Here is a 22468-nt window from a genome sequence, read left to right on the forward strand (position 1 = left end):
TGGAATAGCTGCCTTCTCCCGGCTGCCGGGCTTGGGAGCGGCCTCTGCTGCCCCAGGTCGCCGCACACACCTGTCCCACTCAGCTTGCTGAGTGGGGAGTGGAGGCGGTGTCGTTAAGTTGCAGGGCCCACGGGGATAGGGGGGCTGCCGCGCGGAAGCCGGTCAATTCGCTCCGCTCTCCCCCGCGGCGGAGCCAGGGGCGGCTTCTGCTGCCGTAGAGGCGGGACGCCGGTCTCCAGGTGAGCTTGGTCCTGGGAGGCGGCGGCGGCGGCGGCTGGGGGTTGGGGTCCGTTCCAGGGAGCTGCTCCATTTCTTCTCTCCCCCGCGGCCTGGCCTGGGGGCGACCTCTGCCGCCAGAGATTTGCCTGAGGTCCGACTCCAGGTGAGCTTGCTCCTGGGAGATGGGTGCGGTGCAGTCAGGGGGCTGGGAAGGTGGTGGCTGCGGGGATAGGGAGGCTGCCCCGGGGGAGCTTGAGGATTAGCTCCCATGTCTGTGCCGCGTGGCCTGCAGGCGGCCTCTGCTGCGCCAGGTCCCGGGACAACCCTTTCCCACTTTGCCTGCTGGGGGCGGGAGGCAGGGTAGTCAGGGTGCACGGGTGGCGGGGGTCGGGGGCCTGCAGCGGGGGAGCGGGCACATTTGCTCCTATCTTCCCCGCGGCTTGTCCTGGGGGCGGTGTCTCTTGCCCTGGGTTAAGAGACACGTGTATCCTAGTCGGCCTGGCCCCAGGAGGCGGGCGTGTTACGTTGGGGGTGGTGGCAGCAGCGGCAGGTTTTCCCATGGAGCCGGTCCATTTGCTCCCATTTCTCCCCATGGTTTGCCCTGGGGGCGGTCCCTGTTGTCCCTAGTTCGCCGGACGTCCATCTCCAGGTCAGCCTGCTCCCTAGAGGCGGCCACCGTGCGGTCAGGGGGCAGGAGCGGTGGCTGCTGTGGGGGTAGGGGGCTGCCTTGGGGAGCTGGTGGATTGGCTCCCGTCTACCCGATGGCCTGGTGTGGGAGTGGCCTCTCCTGCCTCAGATCACCAGACACACCTGTCCCATTTAGCCTGCTGGGGGAGGGGTGCCCTGGGCGGTGCCTTTAAGGTGTGGGGGAGGCGACGGCAGGGGTAGAGGACCTGCAGCGCGGAGCCTGTCAATTTGCTCTCCTCTTCCCCACGGCCAAACCTGGGGGCGTACTCTGCTGCCCAAGAAGCCGGATGCCCGTCTCCAGGTCAGCTTGCTCCTGGGAGGCGGGCGCGATGCTGTCGAGGGGCAGAGGCAGCTGCGACGGCCGGCTGCCCCGCCTAATGGGGCCACTTCTTCTCCTCTCCCCTGACCTGGCCTGGGGACGGCCTCTCCCGCCCAAGATTAGCCTGAAACCCCACACCCGGTCAGGTTGCTCCTGGGAGGTGGGCGCGGTGACATCAGGGGTTGGAGAGGAGGGGGGTCTGCCCCTGGCGGGCTGGAGGATAAGCTCCCATCTCTCTGGAGGCCTGACGTGGGGGTGGCCTCTGCTGCCCCTCATTCCCGGGTCACCCTTCTCCAGGACATATTGCCCCGGGGGTGCTGTAGGGTGCGGGGGCGGCGGGTTGTTGGCGGGGGTATGGAGCTTGCCGCTTGGGAGCTGGTGGTTTAGATCCCATTTCCCCCGCAGCTTGGCCTGGGGGCAGCCTCTGTTGCCCCAGGTCGCAAAGCACTGTTTCCCTGACAGCTTAACCACCAGAAGTGGGCAGGATGTGCTGAGGGGGCGGAGGCAGCCGCCAAGGCAGCGACGGAGGGGGCTGTCCCTGGCCAGCCCGTCAATTTGTTCCCATCTCAACATTTGCTGCCCCAGTTTCGCAGGACGCCCTTCTCCAGTTTATCCTTCTCCTGGGAGGTGGGCTCAGTGCATGCAGCCCAAGGTCTGGGCTCTCCCCTGGGGAGGGGCAGAACTCTCTTCTTCTTCTTTGTCTTTATTCTTCAGCGAAGTGGTTACTGGCCCCAATTCTTAATTCTGAGAAAGTGTAGCCTGTGTTACGGAGGAGCTGCTGGACAGTGAGGTTTCTGGGTGGGTTTTCACATCAGCTGATGCCCCAGGCAGGCAGGAAATCTATTACTTAGAGCTTCTTAGTCTGGAGTTGGGGGATGGCCCCGCCATCCTCACCATGCTTTTTAAAAATGTGTTACTCCCCTCTTTTTCCTAGGTGACATTTTAGGTTATTGGGTCCCAGATTGCTGGCACACTCATCCCTGTTCTCAAACATCTTTTAAACTTGGGTGAAGTGATAAGTTGGGGAAGAAGATGATTTACTGAAAGGTAAGAATACTTAAATTTGCATTAAAGCTACATTCTGTCAATCTTTCTCAAATGATTTTTCTCTGATTCTAAATCCATGACCTAGTGAATGTTGTACTCCTGTGTAAATCATTGATCTTCACATCACATTTGTTGAGTGGTCAACGAGATTTGTTATTTAGATTATTCCTGAAAGGAAAAGCTCAGGCTTTTGAGAATTCCTTGTCTGATGTCACCCAGGCAGTCACAGTAGAAGACAGAGCTGATATAAAAATCCCTCACCTGCCTGAACTGCAAAGCTTCTGGGATTACTGATCCCTGAAATGCAGGTGACTCTTGATGATAATCTGGGGGATGGTTTACATGATCAGATTCTTCCAGTCCTGTAAATGGGTTCCGTGGCCCCAGCCCCGGGAGGGCTGGTCATAAGGGCCATATCGTGAGGGGTGGGATGGGAAGGCAAGGTCTAAGAGCTGGCATCACTGAGATTCCACACTCGCTAAACACAGACCCCAGAGCTTAATTGTTGTCAGGTTCTGTTCTGGATTTGAGAGTGTGTTCAGACATGATTCTTGCCCTTCAGGGGTCACTGCCTGGGTGGAAGTAACCTTTACATAAATCTGGGGAGGATGACAATTAAGTAGATGGGCTGTTATGATTCTCAGTGTGCCCAGGCTCGCTCTTCCAGGCACTCGTGGGACTAACGAGAGTCATGTTATTCACTCATACACTGATTTATTACCCTTGAATTGATCATTTGTCCCACAGTAAGTGAAACAAGCGATGAGGAACCTGAGTTTTGTCCCCTTTCCTAGCACTGATTGTATCTGTCAGTCAGGCGCCCTGCGTATGCATTGTGAAATGGTGGTATTTCTTGCCCAATGGGACTGCACTGTCAGTTCTGAGAATCAGGGGAGACACGTGGGTAGGACAGCACACTGACACACATGGCACCCCCCCACCCCATGAGACAGCATTGTTGATGCTCAGGTGACCCGATGTAGACCGCGGTGCTAAACCTGAGCATGTTTAGTGATCTTGGTGGCTATGAAAATACAGACTGCCGGTCCCTACTTCTGGAGACTCTGAGGGTGTGCACCCCAGAATTCTGCATTTTAAGAAGCACTTTAACTAATTCTGATGAAGATGATCTGAGGGTCCCACTGAGAAACACTGGTGTGCGATGCACCATTATTGAGGATTCTCAGGGAGGGATGTCTTTTCAGGATGGTCCAAGGGCCCTCACGAGACTTTTGCCTTGGGTGTAATTGTATGTGTTCGAAAGTGATGTCTCTCACTTCCAGTGCTTGTCAGCATGCTCTGTGCAGGGATTTGCTCTCAGCAGATATCAAAAACTATAAGTCTTCAGGTCACCGAGCTAGAGTGTGAGCGATCTTTTATTTTGGTTTTCTTTATTGCAATGCAGAGTCTCCCGAGAAGAGATTCAGACTGAACAGCTTTGTGTCAGACTTTGGAAGACCGCTGGTGCCCAAGGGGTTCTCTGGCAGCACAATGACGAATCTAGGTCCCTCTTTCACTGCTACGTCAATGAAGTGGACCGCTTGGACAAGGCCAAAGCTGGTATCCCAACCATAGCCCTTGACAGTGATGTTCGGCTCCAGGAAGCCATCAGATGCAGCAGGTGGCCAGAGGAGGAGCCGAACGGGCTCATGAAATGTGACACCCCCAGCTTCATCAACACGGACCAGAACTCTTCCTTTGGGGAAGATGATCTCCTGATTTTGGAACCACCTATTGTTCTAGAAAATAAGCCAGTTGCCCAGACCTCACACAAAGACTTGAATTGGAAGTGTGCTTTGTCAAGTGTTTCTCTGAAGATGTGAAGTCTGTCTTTGTATGGCAGGAAGTCCCCTTTCACAAAATTGTATGTGTTTGTGTCTGAGAGAGAGAAATGGAGACAGACAGAAAGACGGAGACAGAAAAGAGCCCCCTCAGAAGAGAGCTAGTTAAGGTGAGTTTTCGTGCCTTAGTAAACATTTGGGGTTTTGGGGGGAACAAAGTATTTACACTGTCTCATTCTCCTCGTTGGAAACCTTGGCCCCGTCCTCAGTGTCAGCGTCCTTGAACGGGGGTTGCCATGGTGCGTTTCATCTGGTGCTGCCACTTCCACGCTCTGCCTTTAGCACGTTGCTTTGCCTCCCAGGGCTGCCACCTGTAAGGTGAGGAGTCTGGAGTAGATGATCCATCCCAGCTCTGCTGTTTTGCAAATTTCTGATTTCGTATTCGGATGAGGCTGGGATACACCCAGAGCAGTATAAACCAGGCCCTACCTCCTGTCTCTTGCTGGGGCATCCCTCAGGTCTGTGCCTTCTACTCAAGCCTTTACTGAGCCCAGCTTTTGTCAGGAGCCCAAGTGCCTACCGGGATGGCAGGAGACCTGTCTCTCGTGGTCACGGTGGCCGACATTTCTATTGGTTGTGCTGAAACAGCTCTTCTGAGATCCTCCGGCCACCCTTGCTCCAACCTGAGGACAGACCTACCGTTCCTTTCCTAGGAGGAGGATCAATCCATGGTGCATTTTATGACAATCCTGTCCCCAGGAATGCACGGAAGGTTATCAGCTGAGTGCGGGGAAGTGCCTCTGTGTCTCTGTGTCCCTGTATCTCTGTCTGCTCACAGTGCCCTGCCACCGGCTACTGAACAAGAAAAGTGCTATTCACCATGCTGTGTGTTTTGCAGATGTGTAGGTGATGGTCTTGTGGCTCATGTGTGGGCTTTGTGCTGGGATGGTGAAGGGCTTATAAATACCTCATCAACATGTATTCGAGATGGCCTGGTGCCACACAGACTTGATTCATGAAGGCATCAAGCCTGCACACTGGTTTGGAAACAACTTGGTTTTGATCAGTCACACTGCATGCATGACTCACTGCTGATCTCTGGGTGGTTTTTTCATTTTAGATTTATTCACCCAGTGTCTTGCTTAAGCTGAAAAATACATTTATTTCACTAGAATGTTCTCAGATTCTTTGTTTTCACACATCCAGTTGTTTAATTCCTTTAAAAATCATTTTGTGTTTATAATGCCTCCTAATTTCTATCATCTCTAGGTTCCCAGTGGCCTGAGCCATGCACCAGATTTGATGTAGGAACTGTTCCACCAAAAGAAATCCCTTTGCCATAATATCTTTTGAGGAAAATATTATTCTTTAAGGCTCTAACAGTAAATCGTAGAACAAAGCATGGAACATTTATTGTAGTTAATACATGTTCATGCAAAAAGAAATGATATTTTCATTAAACAATGTTGATTTTAATAACTTTTACTAATGTGAATATTATTATTCATAATTTAAGTAACCAAATAAAACCACAGTTATTTATTATGAAGATTGAAAACTATTTACACTGTCTCTCAATTAGAGGTAGCTTTATTAGAAGACTGAAGGGTATTTAAAAGATGGAAAAATACCCATGATGACACCATCATTTTTATTAACTAAATATCAAGAACTGTGCAGGGTTAAGATATAACCCTCTGCAAGCTGTCAAGTTAGCATGAGGTAGTTTGTGGATGCTGCCAGAAGACAGGAGACTCCCCCAGGTTCAGAGACAAAGAACTTCCTGCCAGCACAGCAGGCAGCTTGGGGTTCATGTTCATGTTGGTTCCTGAGTTTCTTTCCTTTTGCTGTTGTAACAAAGGACCACAGACTCAGTGGCTTAAAGCAATACACATTCATCATCTCACTGTTCTATTGTGCAGAAGTGCAAAGTCATTGTCAGTGGGCTAAAACCAACGTGTGGCCAAGGCTACGTTCCACACCAAGGCTCTAGGGAGGGATTCGTCTTCCTACCTTTCCCAGCTTGCAGAGGTGTTCACACTCCTTGGCCCAGGGCCCTGTGTCACTGTGACCTCTGCTGCCACTTTACATCTCTGTCTCTGACTGTATAGATATAAAGGAAGAGTCTTCTACATCTGGTATGGACCCTTTTTCCTAAATGGACATTGTATCTCTATTTATGTGCAGATTAAAACCCCTTCCCTCCAGGGTGTGGTGGCATCAGCTCACAAGATTACCACTCTGGGCTTTAAGTGTCCTCTTTGTATTGTCACCTGGGAACTTCTCTTTCCATAGTTAGCTCTGTGTTACATTTGTTGTTGTATTTTACCCGGCATTACTGAAAGTTTTACTTAAAAGGGATCCTAATTAGCTCTGTTTACCTGTTTCCAGAGCTGAAAGCTTCAGTTCTAGAGTATCTGTTTGATTTCTCTTAAAAATACATTCCAGTATATTTCTCTGGTGAAAGTCTTTACCCTGTTGTCTATTCTCCCATAATTTCCTTATTTTCTTGAATATATTAAAAGTATTTTATAGCCTTTATTGGTAACTCTGATGCCTACATCACCTGGGGGTTTGCATCCTTTGTCTAATGTTTCTTATTCTCATATTATCCGTTATATAGTCTTGACATGTTGCATGTCTTGAAATTCTTTATTACATGGCAGACATTGCAAATGAAAAATCCATATGTTATTTTCCGTGAGAGGTATTCTACCTTCCTGTTAGGCAAACAGGGTGAGGGACTGATCATGTCACTCCAATCAGGCGCTGAGGTGGATCAGGACTGAAGTGCCTGTTTTCTTAAAACAGCTTTGAGGTATACTTGGCAAAGTAATTTTCACACGTATAAAGTGTACAGCTAATACGTTTTGACATAAGTATATCCCCAAGAAACAATGACCACATTCAAGAGAGTGAACATACCCATCACCCACAAAGCTTCTCTCCTGCCATTTGTTGTCCCTCCCTCCCTCCCCATCTCTTCCCCTGGAAACCATTGATCTGCTTTCCATCACAACATATTGGTCTGCATTTTCAAGATCCTTGTATGAATGGATTAATGCAGTATCTACTCTATGTTGTCTGACTTCCTTCATTCAGTGTACTTATTTTGAGAGTCATCTGTGTTGCTGTATTAATAGCTTATTTTTCTTATAGCAGAGTATTGTTTAGTTCTGAGTTTTTACTGAATAGTTTGTTGTGAGCAGTGTTTGGATAGACCATCATTTGTTTCTCCATTTACTTCTTGATGGATGCATGGGTTATTTACAACTTGAGCTATTATAAATAAAATTGCAGTGAATATTTGGTTACAAGTCTTTATATGGACATATGCTTTTCTTTTCTAAAGCACCAGATGAGGAATATCTGGGTTATATGGTAGATAGGTATTTACCTTTTTTAAAGAAACTGTTAAAGACTTTTCCAAAATGGTTGTACTATTGTAAATTCCTTGTGGTGTGTATCAGCTCTGGTTGCTCTACTTCCTTACCAGCACTTTGTAAGGTCGGTCTTTCTAATCGTATTCATTCTTGTGTGTATGTGTACTAGTATCTCACTGTGGTATTTAAAAGCATTTCTCTAATGACTAATGGCATCTTTAATCAGCATCTTTTCATATGCTTATTATCCATCTGGATATCTTTACTGAAGTGTGTTTTCTGGCCTCATTCATTCATTCAGGTGTTTGCATTATTATTGAGTTTTGAGACCTCTTTATTCTGGATCAGATACAAAGAGAGACCTTTATCAGATATATGATCTGCAAATAGCTTCTGTCTATGGCTTGTCTTTTCATTTGCTTAGCAGTGTTTAGAACAGCTTTGAAGAGTCTTCATTTTGATAAAGTTCACTCTATCAGTTTCTTTTTAAAATAGATTATACTTTTGGTGACATAGCAAAGAAATATTTGCCAAACCCAAGGTCATAAAGCTTAAGCCTATGCTTTTTCTCCTAGCTGTTTTATAGTTTTAGATTTCCTATTAAGATCTATGATCCATTGTGAGTTAATTTTTGTATATTTTGTGAGGTGTGGATCAAAGTTCATTTTTTTTTTTTTTTGCATATCACTATCTAATTCTTCCAGCACTACTTTTTGAAAAGATCCTTTCTCCACTGCATCCTTTTTGAGAATCAATTGTCTATATAAGTGTTGGTTTAGTTCTGAACATTCTATTCTGCTCCATTATTCTATTTTCCTGTTTTACACCAACACCATACTTTCTGATTACTGTAGTTTAAAAAAAAAAAAAAAAAAAGGCTGAAAATCAGATAGTGCAAGTCTTCCAACTTTGTTTTTCTTGTTCAAAATTGTTTTGGATATTTGGGATCCTTTGAATTTTTATATGAATTTTAGAATCAGTTTTAAAATTCCTTACATCCTGTTCTGCCAAAATTCCACCCATGTCTTTCGCCATCTCCAAAGCCACATTTTCTGAAGAAGTCTCTCTAGATCCCAGGTGAAAGGAATTTCTGTTTCATCTGTGCTCCAATCACATTTGATAATATTTGATTACATTTATTCATATTTGGCTGGATGTACTTGTGTGATCTTTCCTGCCATATAGTAAATCTCTCAAGATTTGGTATCTTGACTTGGTTCCCTCTGTCTGTTGAGAAAACTAGTTCTATGCTTTGCAGGAGTGAGCCCTGCAGTAAGAGGTATCTGCAGCACACATCTAGCTCATTGCTTGCATATCGTCAAGGAATCCTGCAGATTTAGAATTGTTTATTGATTGTTGTCTCCAAGACGGCTCAGCCTTTTTTATTTCTATTGCTACTGCTGCAGTTTCAAAGGAAAATGGGCTAATTATTTTCCAAATATCAAAACATACTGTAATTGAGCTGTGACGCAAATTATGTGCTGCTGTTTCTTAACAACCTGCTTAGTGTTCACAGGTACCTTCACTCATGGAACTTTTGGGAGAATGTCATATCCTCAGAGATAGCAATGCTGTCTTTGGCGACCTGAGCGGTAGTATCTGAACTCACTCCTGCTGTTTTTCCAGTGCCCCCTCTAGCCCTCCTCCAGCCCTCCATGGGGGGCCTGCAGTTCTTCCCTCGAAAATCCTGTTGCTTCTCAGGAAGAATTCCCTATGAAACATATTCATGTCCTTCTTGTGGGGACATTCAGTCCAGAGACCTGACAGCAGGGGAAAATGTTTAGACTGCTTTTGGTAGAACGTAAATTCTTCCATACTTGTTAGAAGCAAATCCAATGAGGAAACTGTGTTGGCATCTAACAAATCAGCATAAATGTCTGATGAGGAAGATCAGCTTCCCCATCCCACTCAGGCGTCATGTTGATGTGACGCTCACCTTGGCTAACATTTTCTCCTGTGAGCAACGTGAAGTTCAAGACGTTATGAATGGCTTTTTGTTTTTCTTCCTTAGTCTTTCCACATTCACTGTGTCTGGTGAGATTATATGAATCCTGCTTATTTTCAGCCCAGCACTAAGCTTTTTAAAAGGATCACGTGTTTAAAAGGCTAGTGGACAATTTGTTAGAAGATTGAAATCCTTAGACTTTGGTCCTAGAGTTGAATCTTGGTTACTGGTGAATGAGAATTCCCGTTAAAATTTTAAATTCAGTGATATAAAGTTTTAAAAATAGTTAAATATTAGTCAATTTCATTAAACACTATAGCAGTTATTTACTTTTAAGCCTGTCTCTGGGGCAATTTTGCAATGATTCCCTCCCTTTACTGATTCTCTCTTTATCAGAATCCTTGAGAGGTCCCTGTCATCATTGTCAGTATCATCATCATCATCACCATCATCATGGAACTGATTCCTCTGGGAGATTCTAGGAAAATAAAGAGCTGGACGGGGTTATGTGCAGGTCAGTGTGTGCATATACAGTAAGAACAGTTGTCAGACATTAGATTCAAGATACCCATTCCATTTAGAGAAGAATGTGGTCATGAAATCCTGATGTGCTGAATGAAGGAAGCGATGGGAACAGGGTAGTCAATGGAAAGGAGGAGGAAGTGAGCGAAGCGGGGAGCATAGGTCCTTGGTTAGGTGATCAGCACATTGGTGAGAATGAGGGGAGTGTGATGGCAGAATCATGTCCCTCCCCGGCCACAGGGTAGCCACCTGTGACATGTTACTGTACATGGCAAAATGCATGACAGATATTTTAGGACAAAAATCTTAGAGGATTTCTGTCTTCTAAATTGTCTATCAGTTAGCATTTTAAACCCATGATACATTATTAAAGATTAGTGCAGGGGGACAAATAAAAAGGATTCATATAATCTCACCAGACATACTGAATGTAGAAAGGCTAAGGAAGAAAAACAAAAAGTCATTCATATGTGCCTTGAACCATAAAATGCTCATGAGAGGAAATGTTACACAAGGTGAGTGTCACAGCCACATTCATAATGCCTGAATGGGATGGGACAAGGGGATCCTGAGATGAGACAATAGGGTGAGTAGCCTGGATTGTCCAGGTGGGCCGAATGTAATCACAGGTGTCCTTGAAATGGAGGACATTTCCCAGCTGAGTTTAAAATCAGAGGGAGGTGTAGCCATAGAGCAATGTTCAGAAAGCCTGCTGACCATGAAAATGGAGGAAGTCGTGGGGCACAAGCTAAGGAAGGTGGGTGACCTCTGGAAACTGGAAAAAAACAGCAACAACAAGGAAACATTCTCTTCTAGACCCTCTAGAAGGAAGGAACCCTGCTGCTACCTTGAATTTAGCCCAGTGAGAACTGTGTTGGATCTCTGACCTCCACAGCCATAAGCTGATAAATCTGTGCTTGTTTAAGCTCTTAAGCTTATGGAAATTTCTTACATTGGTAAAAGGAAAATAACATAGTGAGACGTAGTGTAACGGATTAAAGGTATAGGATGGGGTGTGGAGAGGATTCTGACATTTACAACTAAAAAACAACCAGGTGAAGTGGGAAGGTGTTTTAAGGAAGACCTACCTGGCAGGGCTGTTAAGCAGACTGGAGCGAGGGGAGCATTGGAGTTAGAGGAATCAATTAAATCTCTACCAGAAAAATAAGGAATAAAATGTAACAGGGCTTCGGTGATAGTGGATGTAGGAATGGAAATGGGCAGAGAGATATAAATATTACTTTGAAATTAGCTACAGGTTTGATGACTGCATGTTGGGGAGACTTAGCCGATGTGTGGACTGAATGTTTGCATCCCCTCAAAATCCATATGTCGAAACTCCATCTCCCAGGGTGATGGTATTGGGAGGTGGGGCCTTTGGGAGGTGATTAGTAGGATAAAATGAGGTCATGAGAGTAGAGCCCTCATGAATGGGATTAGTGTTCTTATACAAGCCCCCAGAGTGCTTGCTTCTCTCTGCTCTCTGGGATATGAAGATATTGGGAAGACAGCCATCTTCGAGCTGGCAATCCTCTCAAGGATACATTGACCTTGAAAGTCTCAGCCTCCAAACCATAAGGAATATGCTGGTTGTTTAAGCCACCCGGCCCACGGTAATTTGTTACAGCATCCCAGACTGACGAAGACAGTGGAGAATGCCTCTGAGTTTGGCACTGATTGCCTGGAGAATGCTGAAACCCAGGGAAGTGGGCAGCACAGACGTTTACTCATTTAATCCTGCCAACACAGTAGGAGATAGAGTCTACATATTCCTCGCTACTTAAAAGGTAAGGAAAAAGAGGCACAAATAATAACAACGACAACAAAAACAACAATAATTTGTCCAAGATTCACACAGAACCCCCTGGAGGCAGAGTGAGAATTTATACTCAGGCAGGCTGGCCCCAGAGCCCCTGCTCATAACTAATAAGTCAGATCACCTTGCTTATGTGGATCAGTTTTTTTCAACTGTGATATGAGGGTACTGTGTCCAGTAACTTATAATTTCAAAATACTTCACTGTAACGGAATCATTAGTCACAGGCCTTACAAACCACAGAAACCTACACATACAAAAATAACTCGTTAGGTCAAGATAACCAATAACGTTTTTAAATATTATACCTGCTGGGCCTTTGCAATAAAATGTCTTTTTATAATTCTGTCTGGCTACAGAATAACTTCATAATCCTGCATGTTGCTGGTGGCTCCCATGTTGGACAGCACGGGCCTAGAGATTTTAAATTACTTGCCCAGACTCGCCCAGGAAGCTCGTGGTGGGATCCGAGCTATAGTCTGGGACTTTTCCTTCCTATCCAACAAGTCCCTCATGGAAGTTTAGTAGCTTCTCCTTTGTTGCCCAGCTGTCTATCTGTACTTATAACATCTTGTCAGGTGTTCCAGCCTGCTCTTGAACATCAGCCAGAACCCACTTCTGCTCTATTTTGTCCAGGTAATACCTTCTAGCAACTTCCATTGCCTTCTTGGCATCAGTTCTTACCTGGAAGGGTAGTGGCTAGAGGTGGAAATGTGTCCACATGACAGGTTTTTCATAAACATAGCAGGAGTGGTCAAGAGAATAAAACGTCAGGAAGATGAGTAGAAGCAGGTCATTTAATATACCAAATGGGTACTTTCAATGTCTGTGTTTCCGAGTCCAGGCTTGTTCTGCTCGTGCATTACAGGCCAATAAATCAGGAGACCAGGTTTTGGGGCAAGAAATAGCGACTTTAATTTGGAAAGCCAGCTGAGAAATGGTAGAATAATGTCCTGGGGAACCATCACCCCAAGTCAGATTTCAGGCTCTTCTTATATTAAAAATGGGAAGTGGGAATGCTTGGTTGTTGCAAACTTGGTGTATGAATTCTTTGTTGTTAGAATCCTTTGTTCTTGCAGCTCTTCACCTGGGTCACATCCGTGTAAACCTCCAACAAACAAATGTTTTTTCTATTCTGTAACTTGTTATCTTTATGTGAATAGAAAAGTGTTAATATCCTTCAAAGTCAGAACCTTGAGAATAGGGTCTCCTGTATATTTCAGGCTCTAGGCAACATTGTTTTACAAAAGGTGCAGAACCAACAAGACTAAGCCTAGGAAACAGGGCACAGGGTTAAAGTCAAAGGAACAGATCTAATATGGAGTCAGATTTTTTCTTTCCTATTTCAGTAGTGCCATGGAGAAGGCAGTTTGGGCAGCTTTTTGTAGGGTCCTGGAGGCTTTCTCTCTCAGCCTCTGTGTGCCTCTGTTGAAAACCCTTCATAGCTATCTGGCCTGCTGGAAAACCACTCCGCCTGTCTTGCCCTGAAGATGTGTTCTGTTTATAACTGATCTCTACTTCTTGGAAAACAACTCAATAAAAACTCAGTTGGTTTTCCACCAGCCATGGGCAGGGGTGAGGAATAGCACTTTATTATTTTATGAAAAAAAAAAAATAAAAGAAGTCTTAAAACAGCACTGGGCACATAGGAGAGAGTCAATAAATGCTTCCTGGATTAAATCAAAAGTGAAGGCTCAGTGATTCCATGGCTGCTGTATTTGCTGAGCTTGCTACTCCTTTGCTCCATTACACATTTTTTTTTAACTGAAAAAGAAATACATGCATGTGGTTAAAAAATTTCAAACAGTGCACAAAAATACACAAGTGAAAGAAGTTTTCCCTCATCCTCTCTTCTTTCAGCCCTCCCTGGAGATGCCACTGTTTACAATCCTTTGTGTGTTTTCCAGATATGCTATGCACATTCCGACCTATGTATGTAAATTCCTTTAAAGTATTACTTATTTTTAACTTAAAGGGATTTAAATCCTCAAGTGTCTTCTGCCCTGGTAATAGAAAAGAAGAAATCTGACTCCATATTAGATCTGTTCCTTTGACTTAACCCTGTGCTCTGTCTCCTAGGCTTCATCTTGCTTGTAAAACAATGTTGCCAAGAGCCTAAAATATACAGGAGAGCCTATTTTGAATGCTCTGACCTTTAAGGATATTTAACACCTTTCCATTCATATAAAGATAACAAGTTACATAATAGAAAATAACGTTTGTTTTGTTGGAGGTTTACAGGGATCTGACCCAGGCAGATAGCTGTAAGAACAAAGGATTCTAACAACAAAGAATTACTACATCAAGAAGATTGCAAAAACCAATCTCGTAGGAAAGGAGCCTGAATTCTGACTTGGGGAGATGGTTTTCCAGGATATTAGTTTGCCATCTAGGTCTACAGAAAGTTGCTATTCCATGCCCCAACACCTAGTCTCCCAACTTACTGGCCTGTCCTGCACTAAGGAGAATGAATTTGGACTCAGTAACACTCCTATCTTCCTAGCAAGCTGGGCACTGGAATTGAGGGCAGCTATCCCACACCCAGGGACATATTGTGTGCCCTTGATGGTTCCCCGAGGGTGGGGTGTGGTTTACCCAGGAAGGATGGGGACTATGCACCAACACTCAGGCAGTATGCTCCTTTTGGGATCTGACCTTGTACCTCCCGCTCCCCGCCAGCACAACACCTGGGACAGTGGAGGTAAGGCAGAGATCTTGCCTGCCTGTGTCCCAGCTTGTAAAAGGGGAATATGTACTCTTTCCAAGGTAGTTCTGAGCGACAACACTTGCCGGTGCTTGGTTCCCAGAGCAAAAGGAAACCCAGCTCCGCTTGGGGGCAATGGGTGTGATCCCCGTAGGGGTCCTGCAGAGGCCTTGGGTGGAGGGCTGGTCCAGGGAGGTAAAATATGAGCTGCGGGCCTTGAAGGGTTAGAGAAGTGTGCAGAGGCAGGACTGCTGCCTCCTTCAGGATGCCCCCAGAGTTAAAACTATTTCTCTCCATCCCTGCTACTCTCCTCCACCCTCCAGATCCCTGCCTTCTCTCTGCTCCTCCTGTCCATGTCTCTCCCTCCACTTTTCCCCTTCTCCCCTCCTCCTCCCATCTTCTCCGTCCCTCGCTTCCCCACCTTCTCTCGCAGAACCCAGAGAGGATCGCTGGCCCTCCTGCGCATGCGCAGTCGGTGCCAGCTGGAACGAGGGTTGGAAGCTCCAGCTCCGAGCCGGGGATCGGCCCCAAAGGCTTCTCAGCTCTTTCGCCCGGTAGGACTTTGGCTCCTGCCCCGGCGCCCCGGCCACAGCTGTCCAGGGCCAGGTGTGCACCTGCCGCCTCTCGCCCCAGCCGGGCTCCCCTCAGTCCGCGGCTGGCGTCCCCTTCCCCTCTCCCGCCCGCGAGTCCTCTCCTCCCGGGCTGCCTCTCCTCGGCCGCCGGCCCGTCCCCGCCCCTAGGCGGGCTGTGTCCCGGGCGGGCGGGTTCTGCGGACCCGGACGGGGGCGGGCGGCTGGGGCTGGGGCTGGCCTCCGAGCGGGGCTACAGCCCGCGTCCCCCCCCGCTTTCCCTGCCCCGCGACCCCGGGGCTGCCCTCCTCTCCCTTTCCCGCTCCCTGGGGACCAGCTCAGTGGTGTGGGCGCTGCTCCCCGGGCTGAGAGCCTCCAGCTGTGAACCCCAGCTTCTCCTGGTGGAGTCGGGAAAAGGGAGCGTCAGTGCTGAGCGAGCTTCCGTCTCCTCCCTTAGTGTTTCTGCCCCAGGTAAGTACCTTGAACACTTTCACGTGTTTTGATGGCGGTGCTTGATGATGTCACTGTTTTTATAGTGAGAGGGATTACAGTGTTGAAAGCAAGGCTTGGTTCAGTTAAAAATGAGCTGAAGGCATGAGGCTGTGACATCCTCCATCCTTCCCTCTCCCAGGGTGAAACGTGTGACCGTCGATCTTAAAAAGATAGTTACAGTCCCTAACTAGCCCAGCCCAGCTAGGGTGTGTTAACAGGAACAGCACCACCAGAGGTGTTAGAGACTCAGGGACATTGCAGTCCTAAAGAGCTCCTGGCAAAATTTGGTTTTTTTTTTTTTTTTTTTTTTTTTTTTTTGTTCTTCTTAAATTGTGGGGCAGACTAGTTGTATAGAGGGAAAAATAATTGTCAAGAAATATTTTTTCATTTAACATCTTTTTTGTGATATTGTTCACACACCATGAAGTCCACCCACTTAAATGCTACAATTAAGCAGCTTTAGCATATTCACAGTGGTGCAACCATTAATATTCCAGAACGTTTTCATCACTTCAGAAAGACCAGTGGAATTGAATGACCTATCCACCCCTTCCCAGTGCTGGTTCTAAAGAAGTTTCTTGGTTGTTCCTGACCATAAATTATCTTGTTACCCATAAAAAATCTGGTAGGAAATCTAAACAGAATTGTATTGAATTTGTCTATCAAAGCAAGAAGAATTAATGTCTTTATGGCATAAATTTTTTCTACCCATGAATATATCTCGGACCCTATATTTTCATATTTCCAGAGCCTGGCCCATGGGAAGTCCTCACTAATTGTTGGGTTTGTGAATGATGAGATTCTATACATCGTTAGTTGCAACTGAAGCCTTTCACAGAAGAGAAAAGTAAACTCACTGAAGCCAAGTGACTCTCTGATGGTCAGAAAAAGTGACAGCCAGTGCTGGAGTGATCCAGTGGACTTGGTGTTTGTAATCAGATTTCTCCAGCACCTACAGCTAAGGGGATCAGAGTATTCTTTTATTTTTTCTAAATGGCGTTGCTTTTATTTTTACTTATTTTTAAAAATTATTTTTTATTGAAGTGTAGTCAATTTAGAATGTTAGTTTCAGATGTACAGCAGAGATTCAGTTATAAACATATGCATATGTATCTACATATGTTTTAGATTGTTTTTAGTACAACTCATTACAAGAAATTGAATATAGTTCCCTGTGCTATATAGTAGGTCCTTGTCATTTATTTTATATTTATTAATGTGTATCTGTTAATCCCCCTTTTCCTGCCTGCTAACCACAGTTTGCTTTCTATGTCCATGAGTCTATTTCCAGCAGCACCGTTTTTGCTAGTAATATATGCTGGTTGGCTGCTTTCAGTTTCAGTAATCCCACCTTATCTGTGGGCATTTTCCTTCTGGTGGGCCTGTGTGTGGTTTGCACACGTGATATAAGAGTTGTGTATTTGGGAGAACTCCAGGCCTCGTGTAGTGCCTGGTACAGAGTGCCCACTGAGCTGATGCTTGAACTGGGAAAAAAATCATAGTAAATGTTGGAATTTCCACTATGGTTGAGACATCCAGGTTTCTATATCCTGTTTAGCCCACCTTAATGTTGGCTGCACCCATACTGGGTAATTTGGTGGAACTTCATGGTATGGTGGTGTAGAGACGGGGCCTTGTATGCTTCTTCTCTTTCCGTTTTCTAAGACTCATTCTCCTGGGCCTTCCAGATCCTCCCCCAGAAGTGCCCAAGGCTGGCTTGGTGCTGCGCTGAGGCAATATTGGTTAATAAGGCCCTTTCCTCATCTCTTCTGAGCCTCCGTTTCCTTCTCTGCACAATGAAGACTTAGACGAGAAAAGTGCTTTTCAGTTTCTTTTAAGCCATGTTTCCTTTGAGAAACAGAAAATACAAATCTCTCCTCCCATTCAACATATATATTTTGACACATCCTCCAAGGAGTGACATAGCTCTTTGTGGAAAATTGAAGTGATTGTGATTCCAGGTGGCACAGAAAAGACTCTTCAGACATTTATTGCAGGGAGAGGGCAGGAAAGGGGCAGTATATCCCACTTTCTAGAGTGAGCACTGGAACAGGGGCTTGGGTTTAAATACAGTGTCCGACGTGGCCTCTCTCTAATCTTTTTTTTTTTTTTTTTGCCTCTCTCTAATCTTGCACAATGTAATAAACCTCTCTCCCTCAGTTTCTTAATGCATCAAGTTGGGGTGATAATAATTTAAGTCTTTTGTGAAACATACACATAAGACATTTGTTTCTCGGTAGAAACAAAACCTGCGAGAGAATCAGGGATTTCTTTAAAAAAAAAAAAAATCTTGTCCACAGCACTCTGTGTCTATTTTGAAGTTCCTTGAGGGTGAGTGTTGGGTCTAAAGCCCATCGTGGGACAGGTAGCCCATGGGTCTGTGCCGCAGATTGCCCCCTCCTCCCCAGTCCTCTTCCTCTCAGTCCAGGATGAAGTTCCCTAGTAGATTTACACAGAGATCTTGTGGAAATGGCTTTTCATTGTATTGTTTCACGAAGAAGGGCTGCCATCATGATCTCTGTAGTCAGGTTTTGGTGACCTGAAGGCTATGCAATTACGTTTTTCTATTTAATAAAAAGAAAAAAATTACAAGTACAAAATTAGACCTACGGTGGTGGCAGGGGCTCTTGAAAGTGGGGACCATTAGCTTTGTTAGTTTCAGGTGCAGGGGCCTCTGGCCATGAGGACACATCATCGTGCTCTGAAGTTGGAGGGACCAGTGGGCTCAGTGGGAATATTTACTGAGTGTATCTCATGAGCTGGGCATTGACCTATTTGTACTGTGTGTTCCTTATTTGAGACAGTGAGCTCATTTAACCTCAATAGCCTCTTTAATAAATTAGACTTTTTATTTTGAGATATAATGTAGATTCCCATGTAGTCGTAAGAGATAATATGGAGAGGGCCTACGGACTTTTTGCCCAAATTTCTTTAAAGGTTCCATCTTGCAAAGTTGGGATACAATTCAGTAATGACTCACTAACCCTTTGAGGTTTGTGTTATTGCCCTCATTTCTATTCATGATTAAACTGGGGTTAAGAGGAGCACACAGGCCTGCCCAGGTCACCCATGGTTAGTGTAGAGTGGGGTGAAACGTGGGCTTGGGATTTCCAGGCAGTACCATCATGATGCTCTGTGGCAGGGAGCAGCATTCACTTTGCTTGTTTATTCATTCATTCAACAAGCATTCATTGAGTAAACTCTGTGGGTCAGATGCTATCATAGGTTTATCTGATTCTTCAGCAGTATGGAGAATCTGGTAATGTTTCCTTCTTTTTTTTAATCTGAGAAAATTAGCTCTGAGAGGTTATATACCCCCCAAAGGAAATATAGCTCATAAATGAGGGATAGTAAATTTGTACAGTTCCTTCTTATGCAGGTGGTACCCTAGGCATTTTACATTTGTAAACTTCCATAATCCAGATATATTCTTGTAAGGCAAGGATTTTTTGTTTTAATTGAAGTATACTCATGTTTACAATGTTGTGTCAATTGCAAGGTGTTTCTTTTTTTCTTGAATTTGGAATTCAAAAAATATTTTTTGAGGGGGTAAATAGGTTTATTTATTTGTTTCATTTTTTTTTAAATGAGGTACTGAGGATTCAACCCAGGACCTCATACATGCTAAGCATGTGCTCTACCACTGAACTGTACCCTCCTCCCCAAAGCAAGTTTTCTTATCAAGTATTCTGCAGCTTAGGAGTTCAAATAAATTGGAGTTGAAATCCAGGTCTTTTGATCCTACTGTGTTTCTTTGCATTATATCCTGCTGAGGGATGTGGAAGCAGTTCCTTTATTCATTCCTTTATTCAGCAGTTTTGAGCACTGACTTTGCATCAGGGCCTGGCTAGGTGCTTGGAAACAGAAAACAAGAAATGACCCTTTTCTGCAGAGGGCGGAAGCCTAGACCAAAAGCTGCGTAATGTGATCCGAGCTGCGGTAGCCATGTGCAGACGCTGAGGACAAACTGTACCCCCAGCTTTGCTTGGGCTTCCCCTGCCTTCTGACTGGTACACACCAGGTCACCGCAACCTAGTGAGGCCCGCAGCCCGCAGCACAGTATGTACCTCGGTCTCCTCTTCCCTCTCGTCAGGGCCTGCAACATGAACATCCCTGACTACGTGCAGTGTGCTGAGGACCACCAGACTCTCCCCGTGGTGGTCCAACCCGTGGGGATCATCTCAGAGCAGAATTTGTTGTGCATCTATAAGCGAATCTCCTTGGTGAGGCAGATCAGCCCGTGCGGCTCGCAGTGGGCACTCTGTATCCACTACAGTCACCACTATGCGCCCGAGAATGGGTGGAGCGACTTCCAGACCCACCGCAAGGTCGTGGGCCTTGTCACCATTACCGACTGCCTCTTGGCCAAGACCTCCGAGAAGCTCCACGTGCAGAGGAGCTGTATGGCACCATGCTCTATGACTCTCAGCTCTTTGTCTTTGTGCTGCATGGGGAGGTGGCCGAGCAGCCGCGCACCGACGTGGCCTTCAATTTACGAGGACTGCAGGGTGGTGGAGAAGAGGATCGAGGACTTCACTGAGTCTCTCTTCATCATGCTCAAGTCCAAGTGGCTGGACGGTGCATCCGACAAGTCTGGGGACAAGATCCTCCTGCTCTACATCCTGTTTGAGAAGGAGGACTTCGTGGGACTGGACACAGAGAGCAGGAAAGTCTACCTGGATGCCCGGCCACCCTGGCTATGTGAAGGGTTGCTTCCCTACATCCAGAAAGGGATCAGCAAGGAGGAGGGCTGTCTTGTAGCCAAGGCGTGAGGGAGGAGCAACCCGCCGGTTTTCAGACGTTTAAAAGTGAATCCGCCTTTGTTTCAGAGAGATTCTTTTAGGGTTATTATGGACACTTACTCCCGCTTTTCAGCCAATTACCCTGGTGTGACCCCTGGAGTTGCTGTCCAATAGAGTAGCCAAAGCCACTGATGCTAGGAGAGCTGGGGAGGAGGCTGCTCTGAGCTGAGATGTGCTCTAGGTCAAATGCACATCAGACGCTGAGATTTGTCTAGTAAAAAGAATGTAAACTATCTTGTTACTTTCTTTATTGATTACATGTCAAAATGATAGTATTTTACATACAGTAGAATAAGTAAGATATGTTCTTAAAATCAGTTTCTAGGGGTTTTTTTGGGGGGTTACCTCTTTAAATGTGGCAACTGGGAAACTTTCTTTACATGGCTCACATTTCATTCCTGTTGGACAGCGTGTCCTGGGACAGTCTCATCCCTTTGCTTATAGATGTCATGCTGAATCCTGAGATGCAGAATGAGGCGCTGGTTGAGCTGGGGGTGGAGCCAGTGTCTCCTGCTTCCCAGGTCCAGCACCTGCACGGCTCAGGCCCTCTCTCCCTGCCTGACAACCACCATGCCAATTTAGGACAACAGAAACACTGCCAGGGGCTTCCAAATGAGCTCCTTACGCAGGGAAAGGCGTGTCACCGAGTATGGGGCACAGCAGGGAAAGATTCGTCCTCACTTTGTCCCTGTGATTAGGTCAACGGACCCACTTTGCCTTGGAAGTGCAGACGAGCTCTTCTGGGCTGCCTACCCCCCCCCCACCTTCTGCTCTGTTTCCCTGTGTATCTATCGAGATGTCCCTCGGGCAGAAGAGGGTGAGATGCCTTTGCCGAGAGATGGTCCCCCTTTGCTGGGGAGATTGTGGGAATCTGTGTCCCCCCGGCCTGCGGCCTCGGGCCTTGACTCTGGAGAGGGCTCATGGCGGTCCCACAGGTGACGGTCGGAGGACCTGGCACGTGCTGCCGGGCCCGATGTGGAGGAGGTGTTCTGCGATTCTCTGTGAGTCTAAAATCAGATTCTACTTTCTGGTTGTTGGTAAGTTGGAGGAGAAGATGCCAGAGAATTGATAAAAAGATAGTCCAGACCAGTCCTGTGAGTGACAGGCACAGGGGACCTGAGTCCCACCTGCTTGTGGTGCCTGGCAGGCTCTGGATGAATTTTCACTTCCTCCCCGGACATACCTCTATGGCTTAAGGAAGGGGCAAGGCATGTCGTGGCCATGACCTGTACTTGTCCTCGCAGGGCCCTGTGACCTACACGGCTTTCTCCCCTTCTGCTTCTTGTAGATGAGCTGGCAGATGTAGTGGTCTGGGCAAAGCTGAGGGCACAGATGCCAGCACCGTGCCACTCCCAGGCTGGCTCCATTCCCGTCACCTGTCACCTCCTGCTCAGTCCCCAGGTGTCAGTCAATGTAGGTGCATCGGTGCAACGTAAGCAGGGACTACCTTCTCCCCCTGGACAGAATGGTGGGTGAGCAGTGGAAGCCTGGAGCCCTGCCCCAGCCCCCTGGCCAGTGCCTCCTCTTTTGTCACAGGGGTCACTGGTGACATGTTTGCTCAGCAACTGCTTGGCTCTGAGTCTGCAGACCCACCAGAGAATGCCAGCTTGTTTTTGCCTTTTGAAGTGTGTCCTTGGGATTTGGCGGAGTAGCTGGTTGTGTGCTTAGCCCATAGTGGTTGACACTGTCACCATTGTTTACCCAGAACCTCGTGTACCAGGCATGGCTCTCGGCATCAAAATACAGCAGCGCATTAAACCTCCCTCCTGGTGGGTCTGTCTGTTTTGGTACCGTAAGGGCTCAGCCAGCATCTGAACGTCAGTGAGATAACGCGGCCAGTGAGCTCGGGTCAAGTACGCTCTCCTCCAGTCACTTTTACTCCATTGTTGCTTTTACTATTCCACAGTCATTACTTTTTTAAACAATGCTTTGGTGCAGGAACAGAGCTTAATTCTCTCCTGTTACCCTTGGTGGGAGTGAGTAAAATTGTCCAGCTTGAAATGCGACCACATTTTGTAGCTCAAAAGCTGTCTACACGCATCTAGGTGAAGTTTAGGTTTGGGGCGCTGACCACGTTGGGGTCCCCCGGCAGCACCGCTCGCCTCAGGCCCCTGCCTTCCCTGGAACAATAGGTGAGGGTGGGTCTCACCGTCCCCTCGTCCCTGTCCTCACCACACTCACG

The 22468-nt window shown here is 46.5% G+C and overlaps 1 protein-coding gene across 22 annotated transcripts in view; it reads left to right on the forward strand.

Annotated features, from left to right (window-relative positions):
* Positions 1-22468, forward strand: part of LOC141574964 (trafficking protein particle complex subunit 9-like) — a 147852-nt gene that overhangs the window by 9926 nt on the left and 115458 nt on the right. For 12 of the 22 annotated variants that reach the window (XR_012502123.1, XR_012502127.1, XR_012502121.1 and 9 more), the window contains 6 exons: positions 198-1852; positions 2160-2272; positions 3678-4223; positions 9778-9895; positions 11531-11690; positions 14747-15463. Coding sequence is in view for 5 of the 22 variants with exons in the window: in XM_074352585.1 (XP_074208686.1) it covers positions 198-218 (21 nt within the window). In the remaining 17 variants the exon portion in view is untranslated. Of the gene's footprint in view, positions 1-197; positions 1853-2159; positions 2273-3677; positions 4224-4322; positions 7861-9777; positions 9896-11530; positions 11691-12078; positions 12238-14746; positions 15464-19577; positions 20605-22468 lie in introns of those variants that run through there. The other 10 variants (XR_012502126.1, XR_012502130.1, XM_074352586.1 and 7 more) reach the window with 10 other exon arrangements.

The sequence above is a fragment of the Camelus bactrianus genome, chromosome 25, assembly GCF_048773025.1.
Source record: "Camelus bactrianus isolate YW-2024 breed Bactrian camel chromosome 25, ASM4877302v1, whole genome shotgun sequence".
Classification (NCBI taxonomy): domain Eukaryota; kingdom Metazoa; phylum Chordata; class Mammalia; order Artiodactyla; family Camelidae; genus Camelus; species Camelus bactrianus.